At 36.3% G+C, this 14,297-nt stretch overlaps 1 protein-coding gene across 3 annotated transcripts; it reads right to left on the bottom strand.

Moving 5' to 3' along the window:
* Window positions 1-2,491: 2,491 nt before the first annotated feature.
* On the bottom strand, window positions 2,492-13,088 carry LOC126975841 (lysosomal-associated transmembrane protein 4A). 3 transcript variants are annotated; one of them, XM_050823885.1, is made up of 7 exons: window positions 12,921-13,088; window positions 11,763-11,873; window positions 10,196-10,400; window positions 8,455-8,593; window positions 7,760-7,916; window positions 6,535-6,777; window positions 2,492-4,538 (listed from the first exon to the last, which is right to left on the bottom strand). In XM_050823885.1, the coding sequence occupies exons 2-7, from the start codon at window positions 11,868-11,870 to the stop codon at window positions 4,419-4,421; spliced, it is 972 nt and encodes a 323-aa protein (XP_050679842.1). In that variant the 5' UTR covers window positions 11,871-11,873; window positions 12,921-13,088; the 3' UTR covers window positions 2,492-4,418. The 3 variants fall into 3 exon arrangements, with proteins under 3 accessions (XP_050679842.1, XP_050679841.1, XP_050679843.1); XM_050823884.1 differs by having other exon boundaries at window positions 12,866-13,077; XM_050823886.1 differs by having other exon boundaries at window positions 12,909-13,075.
* Between the last annotated feature and the right edge of the window lie 1,209 nt (window positions 13,089-14,297).

Genomic DNA, 14,297 nt, shown 5'->3' with positions numbered 1-14,297 from the left:
TCCTGTAGATGATATTTTAATAGATATGTGGGCAATTTCAGGAGGTATAGAATTGTATAGAAGTTTATATTAAAAGGTAACGAAAAAATGATCCACGTTTCCCTCATCTAAGCCACAGTCACGAAGGAAGTGGTCTCTAATTCTAAGTTTGATTTTAATTATGGTTTAGACATAAGCGGTAGGTAATTAGTTGATATCATTGTTCTAATGGGAATCCTTAATGAATGTTGGAGGGAACCTCTTTCAATAGCTGACATAGTCCAGGCATCCACACCTTCATTACCATGCCCGAAGTACTTGAAATCCATGCTAAAACTATGTTACTATTGAGATCGTAGCACTTCTTCAAAGATTCTCTTATTTCAAGTATAATTGTGACTGTGAATGTGACTTAACAAATAAAATTGCATTGAGTATGGCATCGATTACCCAGTAAAAACAGAAGTGACAGATGGGCAGCTATAGATAACTCAGTAGATATAATTCTAGCTGAAGGAATCCATATTGCAACACCAACCGGACTCATGTCTGTTTTTCAAGCATCAGTGAAGATCTTATACCAATTTTGGTTGATCTTATACAAATTTTACCAATCTAAGTGACAAATATATTTGAGAGAAAGTTTTATTGTCTTCTATGGTTATCTTATCCATGCCTAAGTCTAAGATTTCCTACAGGTTGGAAAGTAAGTGCGTTGAAAGGCATTGAAAATAAAGATCATTTAGAAATATTCGAAGAGGGTTAGAGGTGAGAAAATAATAGGTAACTATGGAGGATGCAAGGTGTTTTATCTTCAAGTATCATCATCAGCCGGAAGACGTCCACTGCTGGCCTGGCAAGCAAAGGCCCCAAAGATTTCCACGGCGATCGGTCCTGCGCTGCCCTCATCCAACGTATTTCGGCGATCTTGACCAGATCGTTGGTCCATCTTGTGGGGGGCCTACCAACACTGCGTCTTCCTGTACGTTATCGCCATTCGACGACTTTACTGCCCCAACGGCCATCTGTCCGTCGAACTATGTGCCCTGCCCACTGCCACTTCAGTTTCGCAATCACTTGGACTATGTCGGTAACTTTGGTTTTCCTACGGATCTCATTTCTGATTCGATCTCGCAGGGAAACTCCGAGCATAGCTCTCTGAGCGACCATAAGCTTTCTCATAAGGACCATAGTTAGCGACCACGTCTGCGTACCGTAAGTCATCACTGGCAACACACACTGGCTGAAAATCTTCGCCTTGAGGCACTGTGATATTTGGGACGAGAAGATTTTACGGAGCTTCCCGAACGCTGCCCATCTAAGTTGGATTCGACGAGTGACCTCTTTCGCGAAATTGGAATTCTAAATTCTTCAACTATTATTATTATTATTGTATAAAGCAACTTGTTGGTCTAATTGCTTTGAAGCAAAGGATGTCTCGACATTCAGATATAAAAAAATATTACCAAGATATTGTCGGCGTCATTGAGGAAGGGGTTCCACACACTCGACTTGCATGATTAATTACAGCAACATTAATAACTACGTCTGGATTTCATGGTTCCCAATATTATGCGTAAACATTTGGTCTGAATTTTGTCCAACTTATTCAGACTTGCTTTATTTCCCGGGATCCATAATCTATATGGCTGAATGGGAGAACTTCCCACCAGACACCAGAGCGAAATATATTAATATTTTCATCACATTTCTGCGAGACATACGATCCAACCAAATATCAAAAACATTACATAACAATAGGTACCTACCAATTAACAACAGGTAATTCAACGATCCAAAGATGTTTCACAGACCCAATAGTAATATTCAGGCTTACAACTAGCGGACGGTGATCGACGCAGTCGAATGCCTTCGAGAGGTCTGGGACGCTCCCAGCGCATTCTGCGGCGCCTCGCAGGCCAGCAACACAGATTTGATTAGAGTAGATCCCGAGCCTTCAGTGGACCGCCCCTTTTTTATGACAATAAGGGACGAGACGAGCAAGACGTTCAGTTGATGGTAATTTGAGCGGCACTACAACTGCGCTCGTCACCTTGAGACATAATAATATGTTAAGTCTCATTTGAGCAGTAATTTCACTAGTTACGGTGCCCTTCAGACCGATACAGTAATGCTTGCACATTACTCCTTCATAGCAGAGAAAGGCGCCGTTGTGGTGCCCATAACCTAGCCGACATCCTGTACAAAAGAGCCTCCCACTTCTGTAGAACTGAACTGTTTTTATTAAAAATTCCTTTTATATTAAAGTCTGCCAACAACAAGTGGCTCAAGCGTGATTTTTCGAGTATTTTACTTAAGGCCGGCAGTATTAATATGGGCCTATAGTTAGTAGCATTATCCAAGTAGCCAAGACTTGAATATGGGCACTATCTTGGCTGGCTTATTTAAATTGAATTGGGAAGGTAAAATTTTGGTATCATCGGTACAGCAGTTTTAGCGATTTAAAACTATATCAACTAAAATTACATTATAACTAAAATAAAAACCCATCTGTGTTCTATTCTTTATTTATGCGTTAACACACAATAAAGTGACTTAACTATGCTACTATACATAAAACATCATAAACCCACATTGAGAGCCACTAAGTACCCTTCGAGCAGCTCTCAAATAGCCACTAACTTCCAATTAGGTAATGTGCAGGCCATTACGAAACCACTTACAGTTAATAATACCTATTGATATGAAATTACTTTAAAACAAATAAAAATAATTTGGTTGCCAGTCAACTGGATTTAGGATCTTATGCATTTCAGAATAAAATACTAGTTTGGCTCGTCTACATCGTTTCTATATTTTAATTTTAAATTAATGGTAATTTATTAAGTTCTGTTACAATTGTAGTACACATTACATAGTGTAGTCTAAACTGATTTCGCATTACATTCAAACAAGCATTTAAAGTAATTTCATATCAATATGTTCTATTCTGGTTAATAAAGGACGACATTATGCCGTAGTGCTTAAATCTAATTTTATTAAATACAATGACTAATAATTTATAGACAGCTAGACAATTGTCAGATCTGAAATTAATAGAATATAACAGGCAGTACACAAGCTTAAAATATAGATATAATTTAACAATAAATTAATTATATGCAATAGTTCATTTGGACCCAAAAAAAATGGAAAATTTAAATTAATAACCTATTTGATTTTAACTTTACTTTACTTGATTTTAACTTACTATGATTGTTTAAGTAAAAAAAAAAATGTTATAAAAATATCTCAGCAATATAAAATTGTAGCAAAAGTAAACCAATCTGTTTTTACAAAACACTATAATATGTAACATTCTTTTTCAACTCATCAATTATTATGGCAAATTAACGAAACAGGCCCGCAATACGAAGGCTTGTAAATCAAGATATAGCATTTACATTTGGTTTGGTAACTAACAGTGCAAAAAAGTAAGTAATTATACCATTATTATACCAGATAATATATAAACACAAATTCACTAAAAAAAAATTTTTTTTCATCAACATTTATAATAATATGTTAAATTAATATTAATACTGCAATTCATAACAAAAACATAATGTATTGCAATTTAAGGAAACTCATAAGCTTACATATTTGCGAATTTAAAGTGCCAATATTTATAAAATAGATTCAGACTTTAAAAATATAATAATTTTACTATGCACCAATGGATTTTATTATGCCAAAATGTACAAATCCGCAATAATTATCAAATTTAGTTGCTAGAATTCAATAATATGGCGCCTGATTGTCGCCATATTGAATTTATCATTGTGTCTTAAGTGACACACGCTGGGTGACATGTTTGTTCAAACATATTACCCACCGTATGAGCGTGAAGTTGGACAAAACTATATATTATTTATTATGAACCAACCCATATCTATAATAATATATATAAAGATAAAAATAAACAGCCGTAATATTATTATTATATTTTAAAATCCAGACTTTGGTTCTTTACATTTGATACAATATTTGCACAAACATTTTCTCATTTATTACAACTCGAAAAGTAAATTTTTTTTATACATTTCAAAATGGTTGCTACATTTTGGCATAACTGCATCCATTTTTTCTTAATTGGAACTCCTCATCAGAAAAATGCTTGAAGACATACCTTAGTAGTGTTCAACAAATTTCTGATAGGAATTTTCAAAAATATGGCTGGTCTAATGTACATACCTAAATCTAAATGGCAAATTACATACATAAAAATACTTCTGGGCAAAAATTACAGAAAAATAAAGCTTTAACTATTTGATGGTTATAATGTTGCAACTAAGGCAATTTTTTTATGAAATGATTTTCAAGAATGTAGCTTTTTTAAAAACAATTTTGCAAAGTCTAGGAATAGTTCTGTGGTTTGCCAAAGATTACAAATGTTTCGTTGACTAATTTGCCAGTTGGAAATTGTAATGGATGTATGTTTAGACCCTTGCTTGAGCGCCATCTTGTGGGAGGACGACGATAGTGTTTGTTGCTGGTGGGATCACTGGTGGGGTCACTGCTGGGGCGCTTGGGATCTGCTCTGTCTCATTGTTGGGTTGCTAAAATAAATAATAAAAATAAACAGCCTAGTCGCTGACACAGTGTGATAAGTGTTTTCTTTATGAAGTTAAATTAAGGTCGGTTTCCGAATTCATTATGTATGTTTATTCTACACTTTATAATGTCGACAATGCTCCTGTGATTCCTCTGGTGTAACAAAAGAGTATGTGCCGCAACAAAACGCGCACAACTTCATTAAAGGCTGTCCAAGGAATGTTGCTATTGCAACGACAAACCAGATGAATTACAAGAGTGTTTCCAACCTTAAGGGCTTTCTTTTAAGGCTACCGGTATCGACCTGCAAACAATTCAGATATCCGTCCTGCAATTAAGTTCTACAAGGAGAAAAGTTGTTTTAAGACTCATTGGTAGAACCCCACATATCCAGACGGTGAAGATGGTATTAAGTACGGGCCGAGTTGCTGGTTTAGACTGTCCAATTTAGGTTGATAATTTTGACAGCTTTCGTATTTTCTTAGTTAAACCGTCATACATATAATGTTGTACTTGATTCCTAGTCATGAATGTTTATATGTATTTATGTATGTTTGAGTAAGTATTGTATTAAATATATCGTTGTCTTGTACCCATAGTACAGGCGTGTCAATATGTACATAGTGTACAAGAGTGTGTCAATATTATTATTCAAGGGTACCACCCAGTTAGTGATGAACACAACCACAGACTATCAAGCTTTTGAAATACATCGAATAAATCATAATCACGGAAATATGTAGGTGTTGGCATTTGATCTAATAGCAAAATATGTTCTACTAACGGTACTGGTTGCATTTCAGCCCTATATTGTATCTACTGACTCCAACACTATAGTGGTACCACACTATAGCCAGTCAGTCATCCTTCTCCGAGTCAGCCATTTTGGAATCAGTCCAAGTTCTGACACCGCGACATTAGAACAAACGCGCGAGCTTTTAGTTCAAATTCCTTTTTTATTTCACTCTAAGAGCACTTTCACGAGCAATTCGACTTGTAAGAATTGTACTTTATAGTCTGACTAACCAAAAAATATGCACGTTTATAATTAAGTTTTGATTGCAAGTTCTATGAGTTTAATAATCTAATACATTCATTAACAAATCATTGTTAATGGTGTATCAACACGACCCCGTACAGTGAGCTGTCAACATAATAAAACTTATATAGACTATAGATTTTTATTACTATATTCTGAGAGGCTTAATGTCATATTTTAGTTTCCGGGTCGATTATATCCTTTGCCATCCAAGCTACACGATCTTCCTAAACTAACCCTTTCATACATTCCTAGGGAGCACATGAGCTTTCGGTGTTAATACGGAGACGATTTTTAAGTTCTTTGGACACGACTCCCGGCGTGAGAGTGAGTCCATTGAGCGCCTTATCGTGCAGGGTAGCAGAGGGCGAGGAAGGTCGCCCATGCGATGGATCGACCAAATTAAGTCTGTTGTGGGCTGTCCATTGAACGAGTGTACCAGACTGTCCGACAGCAGAGAAAAGTGGCAAATGCTCGTGGGGTGAATCACATCTGCCCCAAAAGATGTCACTTCTTGATGACCACGACCGCCGAATATCATGAAGAAGAAGAAGAAACACACGAGCTCAAAAATGCAGGCTTCTTTTAGTGTTTTAAGTACTACTTAAGCTAATGATGTTATAAGGTGTTTAATCTTCATGTAAAATGTTTTATCAAAAAATAGTTCCATCGTGAATCCTACTATTCTACATCTGAACACCTAAGTGATCAGACAGCCTGGGACTACATTTTGATTATTTTATAGCAATAACAATATTGTATATTTTATCAACGAGCGCAAAAATAATGCTGGTAGAGTTTCATGCGCCGCTTCTCCTCTCTCAGAGCGCCATTTGTTTTCGAAGTGGAGGTAATGTTAGAAATGACATCAAAAAGAGAAAATAAATGCCTTTTATGCCTTTTTATGCATACAGCAGGTTGCATACAGTGACCTAAATAAATATAATTGAACGTTGAGTTACCGCGACAAGAGTTGGATCGGCAGCCATCAGTGTGGCAGCACGGTAGGAGGGCGGTGGAGTCTGCTTCACGGCCTCCTCGTAGTCGGGGAGTAGGCTGGAGTAGTGCGGTGCGGGCGCGGCCGGGAACGCGAGCGGGCTCACGGCGCCCTCGCTAGAGATCACGAACGGGGTCAGGTTGCGGAGCGAGTGGCTCCGGAGCGACAGGTACTTGTAGCAGCGCCACACCATGTTGATGAAGTAGGCCTGCCGAGGAATACATGCCACTTTTTAATAAGGGACGAAACGCTTAGCTGATATGCCTGCCTATTACAATGCAGTGCCGCTCAGGATTATTAAAAAACCAAATAATTCTGAGCGGCTTAGTGCCGCAGTACTGCGTTCGTCTCCCTAAGACTTGAGATGTTAAGTCTCGTTTGTCCAGCAATTTCACTAGCTTCGGCGTCCTTCAGACCGAAACACAGTAATGCTTACACATTACTGCTTCACGGCAGAAATAGACATCGCTGTAGTACCTACCCATGAACAGAAAATCTACTCTTTCTAGAGTGAGCTGTAGTTAGTCGCTGTGTAAAAATGGAATACAATATGTATTTTATTATCGACCGACCACAGGCACCAGCGATCCACAACCAAAATATTTGTGTCTCCTGTATTTAAGCATTCATTGTATGTAATTTTGGTTGTTGGTTAGAAAAAAAAATATTATTATCAACAGAGGTTAGAGTACCTTAGAGAATCATTAAGAGAAAGATTTAAAGAATTAAACATTTTGACTGTTGGATTTCACTATATTCTTGATAATGTTCTCTATGTTCATTTACTTAGTGACTTACATTAAAGAATTTGCTGGAAACTGCGACAATCCAAAATCTTAACACGAGGAACAAAAATAAACTTCTAATGCATACTACTTGGTTAAGTCGAGTTAGTAAGTCTTTTATTGGGTGATCTATATGCTTTTACAACAGTAAGATCGCCCAGATCGCAGACGATCCCAGAAAAGGTAGAAAACAAACGTTTGTTTGGTAAAGGTTACTAAAACATAAATGATTTTCTTAAAGATTTAAATAAATTATTGTACGATATTACATTGTAGGTAATCCACATTTTTATAAAAAAAAGCCCGCTGAGTTTCTTGCGGCCGTTCTTCTCAGGCATACTAATAATGGGTGCTAGTTTTTGACGTTGTGATTTTGGATAAAAATATTGTAATTTGAAAACTTACCTTAATGAGCATAGCCAAGAGGAAAGAGAAGAGTATGATGGAAGCGAGCATTGGCGCCGGTAGAGAGAGCAGCTGAGCACGCCACGGAACATGGCGGGCCTCCGCAACCAGGCGGTGGATGGAGCGCACGTAACACAGGTACCCGGTACCCGTCATACTGGAAACAGTTTGACAGCTGTCAGTTAATATACAGCTATTGAGTATAAATCTGACATTCTGTGAAGCACCAAATATCCATTAGAAGTCTCAAATATCAAACACGCTTTGAGAACATTTCAAAACCTTAGCATCAAATGTGGCAGGCACTGGTGGCGTAACCCGTCAACAATTAATTCTCCACGTTTAAGTGGCAGAGGTCAATAGGCTTGTAGCGAAATACCCAATCAGAAAAATTTGTAGCTTAATGAGGTAATAATAATAAATTATCTGTGATACTAAAGATAATTGTGCTTTGCAGGATTAGGAATGAAAAAAGTTTAGTATCACAAAATATTAAAAATATCTTACCCCAAAAACCTCATCAAAAATCACTCAAAGAGCAGATACTTTGACCTTTCACTGTTTTAGGTCATCATCATTTTTAAACATAATATTTAAAAAAAACACAGATCATAGTATATTATATGAACATCAATATTATGTTCTCTCTTAAGACATTCTGAATGAAAAACTGTTCTTATTCTAGGAATACTTACACAGTGATGGCAAAGTCAAATATCTGGAGACAGAAGAAAGGCAGCAGATGAGCTGGTTTCCCGCGTGAGGCCCCGTATATGAGCATCAGTGTGATAGCCAAGGTGCAAATGGTAACCAGGGCCCCGACATCCACATCATCTGTGCATAAAATCCATTTTGACAAGCAGGATGGGTGGATTGAAAACACATTTCTCAATGTTAGTAATGTTATTTGAGTAATAGGCTGGCGAGAGGAGTCTTACATTGATTTAAAAGATCTGTTAGTCTAAATGTAGAATGTACCTAAGCCGCTGGCAGGACTATGTTAATCGGCAACGTAAAACTCTGCTTAAACCAATTCCACAACTGTTTCGCCTTTACATCTTCAGTGGTTGAGGTACTTCGGTAGAATCCGTGTAAACCCCCCCAACTCTAGGATAATTAAGGATTTCCGAAAAATAAAAAATTCATTACATTTTCGTGATCTGAGATCATATAGTCACTAGGCGAGATATATAACTTGGGATAGTCAATTGTTTGTGAAATGTTAGACCAAAATTTGTTGCGTGCATATCCAGAACACTATAAGTATTAAATTCAGCAACCTGAGATACGCGTATGACACCACACTCTTTGCATCATCTGAAAAGGAACTAGCCCAAATGTTCCGCAGACTAAAACTGGAGAGTGGATTGGTTGGCGAAGTCAAAAGCAAAAGTTATGCTAATCGATAGGGCCGGTGAACTCGATAGGACAGGCAAACTTTCGGATTAGGAATTTGTAAGCGAGTTTGTGTACCTCGGATCTTAACTTTCAGACAAGGGAGGGAGTGAACTCGATATCAGAAGACGAATTCAAATAGCCAAAAGCGTGATGAGTAAGCTGATCAGAATTTGGCAAAGCAGGAAGACCTCTAATACAATCAAGTCTTCTCTATCTTCCACTATGGATCTGAAGATTGGACAATTTGAGCGGCAGAGAGGAAAAAGATTGAGGCGTTTGAGATGTGGTGCTGGAGACGGATGCTTCGCATACCGTGGATAACCAAGATAACAAACAAGTCTAACCTGGAACCACTTCCTCCTGGCACTAGATTGTCCACAGTCAGCTATCAAAAGATCTTGGGGTATTTTCGCCACATTGTCCAACGGTTTCCCAGACAAACTCATAGTCATAGCCTAGGTGGAGGGCAAAAGATCACGCGGACGATCACCTAGCCGCTGGTCGGACCAGATCAAGACACCCAATGGCCTGCCACTTACAACCGCGATAAGGAAAGCCGAGGATCGAAAGAAGGAAGGCTTTAGTGACCAATGTTACAATACAAACTTTGAATTACGGACACGACCTTCAGAAATAAAGAATGCGAACACAATCTGATCAATTGTTACGGAACAACTTGGCAACAAACATAAAAAGTTGATTTTTATTTATATAGATAGACAGTTGTCACAAATATCAAACACAAGAAACAGGTATCTGTTAACCAGGTCAACACATAAATATTTGTGTTTTATATAGCAAAATGGCAGTCACACATAATATTTAGATAAACCTTAAATGTTATCTCTCGTTTTCCTGTGTGCTAGATATTATAAACATTGCCATTTGCTAGATCATTTTTTATGACACACTTGTCATAAAAATGGGAGTTTTATTAAAAACAGCTTCGGATGAAATATCATAATAGATAACTACCTTCTATTGCACCAGAGATTTTCAATTTCTCTGTTGCAAACGAAAATGCTTAAAAAAACTTACGATAGATTATTGCTTGATCTTTTGGTTTCAGGCCGTACTGTGGGTATGAGTTAGGGGGAGGCTCTATGTTGGAAAGTGGTGTTGGTAAAGCTGAACCAACATCGCGCCAACCCACAACAGTCTCGCGTTCCTGCTCGAAATCCTGCATTAAGCTGGGATCCCGCACTACTGCAGCCAAAAATCCCAACGCAAACAAATGCAGCATCTAAAAATTAATTGAACCAATGGAGTGAATTATCAATTTGAATACAATCTATATATATTTTTCAATTATTTTCCATTCCGAAATTACTCCTGGTGAGTCCTGATTTTGTAGCAATTTTAACTTAATAATAATAATGTTGACTTAATAACTTCTAAACTAAGAATAATAATGCTTAGAACGTGAGTAGGCCCAAGCGAAATGAAGCAGTTTCAATATGGTCATTTATGACCACATGCGTTTCCCACTGTGTCTTATATTTATATAACTATTTCACAACTTTTAATTTAAGCTAATACATTCGTCAAAACAGCAAAATATTTTGTAAACAAAACAGACGCCATTAAAAAAATATGTTGCCAGCTGGAATATACTATATACCCCGAGTTCCTCCGCTGGGATAGTTTTTTGTGTTTATTGGTATATATTGATAGGAGGCTATTAATATACGACGATCGAGGCGAACGAGGCTATTAATATTCAAAAATGATCCCAAATTCATTTTCTGCACTGTTGCGAACTTTGGATTCGATATCCATATTGTTGAAATCATAATATTGCATGGCGGCCATCTTGGATATCAAAAATGATCCCAAATTCATTTTCTGCACCCTCGAGAACCTCGGATACGATATCCATATTGTTGAAATCATAATTTTCCACGGCGGCAATCTTGAATTTCAAAAATTATCCCAAATTCGATCTCTGCACCCTAGAAAATCGTATATAGCTGGGAACGGCGACTCTATCATCTCGCTTTTTCGTTTCATCGAGTTTCAAAAAATAACGATTCTATAGAACTTCTTTACTTACACTTCAAAAATTGTTGCAACAATAATTAAATATGTTATGTTTTTATTAAATTCTTTATTTATGTTTTATTTCTTCTTTCTTAATACATATAATCTAGTATTTCTAATTAATTTACTGATTTAGGGAAATGTCTATTCACTTGCAACATTATTTGGCTGTCTGTGTGCGTAAGTACGTGACTTCTATATTGACAGGAACTATGAATGAAACTATTGTTCTGAGCGTTATTATTCTATGCTTCTAAATACTACAATATTAGGAAAATTATTAATAAATTAACAATATGAAAATCTAAGTTGCTAAATAATATTTTTTGGCTATCATATAATGAAAATAACATGTTATGCCAACATATTAAATGTAATAAAACATTAAAATCTGATTTTTATCCAATAAAAATTATATTTCTTTTTAAAATTTTTTGACTTCAATATTAAAGCCTTTTCTAGTTCCAGCTGGAATGCTGGATTACATCCGGATTCGCTGCAGTCACGGTTCTCATGCAATTATTTAGCAAATCATAGGTTAAAAGTAAAATTTACAAAATATTACCAAGTGCCAGGACCCCAGTAGTATTGTACCAGTCCGTACATGCATACACATGCAGCAACGCCATTCTTTGCTGCGATCAGTGGCCATTTTAGGCCTAAATCGTAACATTATCTGCAAAAGAGAACTCATATTGATTTACATTATAAACTAGGTAACACCTTTATCATCAGTAGTAAAGAGAAATCAAAACAAAAGCATAAAATTTCGCAGATGTTTTACATTTTACTATTATTGTCATAAGTTTTTTTTATCATTTTTTGATCATTTCATTTCTAGAGAGGTTGTGTAGATGGGGCACTAGCTCTTTGTCCAATTGGAGCATGAAGGTTGCTATTGACGGTGAATGATCTGAATTAAAACCTATAAATGCTGGTGTCCCACAAGGAGGCTTGCTATCACCTACACTGTCGCTTCTGCATATCAATGATATGCTGCAATTAATCAGCAGTATATACATTGCTATGCAGACGACAGCATAGAGTATGCTTCTTACACCGGCTGTGCATACAGTATGCCTTTTATATCTTTGTGTAGGTACTCAGTAAGGCGAGACAGTTATTCACTACAAGCAGTGGCCTGCAAGTATATAAGGTGAAAATTCGGCCTCACATGAAGGGTCGGCGCTCCCCAGTACCAGCTTCTTCCATTTGACCGCAAACAACAAAGAGTGGCTCGAATCATCGACCATCAAGTATAAAAACAAATTAAGAGCAACATGTATTTATGGACAAACACAAACCAATTGTACTTGAAAAATTCTGCAACACTATAATGTGTTGCAGAATTTTTCAAGTGAAATGAGATATCCACAAATAAATATTAACAGACATCATCTTAAGACTAAACAAAATAAACACAAAAAATGGTCTGGCAGTCTCTAACATATTTGTTTAAGTTAATTTACTTTATGTATAATTTTATACGAAAAAATATCAATGTCGCAACATTATCTCAGGGAACGTCTTTATCGATTTATAATTTTACAGATGTATTCTACGCAATTTTAACCATATCAGAAGATAATTCCTAATCATTATAATATTGAAGACTAACACAACATTGTTACAAATATCTCTACTAGGTATTACAAATTAACTACGTACCATATGTTGCAATACCATAACTTAATCAATATCAGAAACTTACTAATATATTTACCAATTTACAGCAGATGACGTTGTTTATTGTTAAAATTTAACGTCCAGATGCTATTGCATAAACAGGTTTTTATGAATGTGAATCAATTTTCGCAATAATGCGTAGGTAATCAGAATTCAGAAACCAGAAGCCAGAATCCAAAGGCAAAGAATATTTTTACTAAAATTTAGAAAACAAATTGCTAAAAGTTTGTCAAATGTCAGCTGTCTGTCATTTGCCAGTATTTCAGCTGACTGAAGCAATCATCAAAGAAATCATGGATAATGTCTTAGAATATTGACACTATATTCTAAGCTTAATGTAGTAATGTGTGGTATAATGATAAACTAACTTGCTTTGCACTGCGTTTGCGACAAGTTTAAGAAAGAAATATAGTTTCCTTATATAATTTTGTACCACTATTTGCCATGTTATCGACCATCGAATACATACTGGGACACATAGTAGAAGTGAAACTTCAACAGACATATTATATTATAATATTTCCCGACAATAATTTAACCCGACGCATTGCGGGCACTCTAAACTTTGATTAAAACAATATTTCAAAGAAATATATTTTAAGAAAAGACGTGTGGCCAGTGGCACTCGGGAACTGCCGCGGTAAAGCTATTGCATAGCATTTTTTATCAACTTATACAATTATAATTATTTATTTATTCTTCTTTGATAATAATTCAAGTTTTTTCTTTGATACTAATTCAAGTTACATTTTTTGAGCGTGGTGACCGATAAGAAAACATTTTTTTTTCTTTTATTGAATAAACGAGAAGTTACTTAATATCGTTTAGAATATTTTTATGATCATACAATACATGTAGGTTATTCAGGAATTTTTATCATTGAATCTATAGGTATATGGTAACTGAAATAAGAAACATAAGTTTGCGACTTGATATCCTCTAAATACCTAGAAAATACCGCGACAATGGTGGTCCCATATTTTGTTGTGGATTCTTGTAGCAGTTAGTTATTATTAATTACATTAATAAACAATCTAGCTACATAGATTTTTCGTATTTATGAATCAGTTACTGGGTGATCTGGTCACTAGACTTGGCTAGAGTATCCAAGAAATTTGACTTCCGTTTTGCCTAAGTTACACTTCGCGGGGTTGATAGTGATACCGTTTTCTTCCAATCTTCTAAGAACTGTTCCTAGGTGATCGCGATGCTCTGTCTCGTTTGCTGAGGCTATGAGCAAATCGTCGATGAATGGGAAAACGTAGTCTAATCCACGGAGCACTTCGTGAATAAATCGCTGAAATGTTTGTCCCGCATTCTTCAGACCAGGACACAAGCGAGGAAATTCGAATAAACACATTGGTGTGATGATAGCTGTTTTCTCTATGTCCTGTTCCCTGGTCTTCAATTGTTG

Source organism: Leptidea sinapis, chromosome 38, assembly GCF_905404315.1.
Source record: "Leptidea sinapis chromosome 38, ilLepSina1.1, whole genome shotgun sequence".
Taxonomy (NCBI): domain Eukaryota; kingdom Metazoa; phylum Arthropoda; class Insecta; order Lepidoptera; family Pieridae; genus Leptidea; species Leptidea sinapis.
This window is presented reverse-complemented; position numbering and strand designations above follow the sequence as displayed.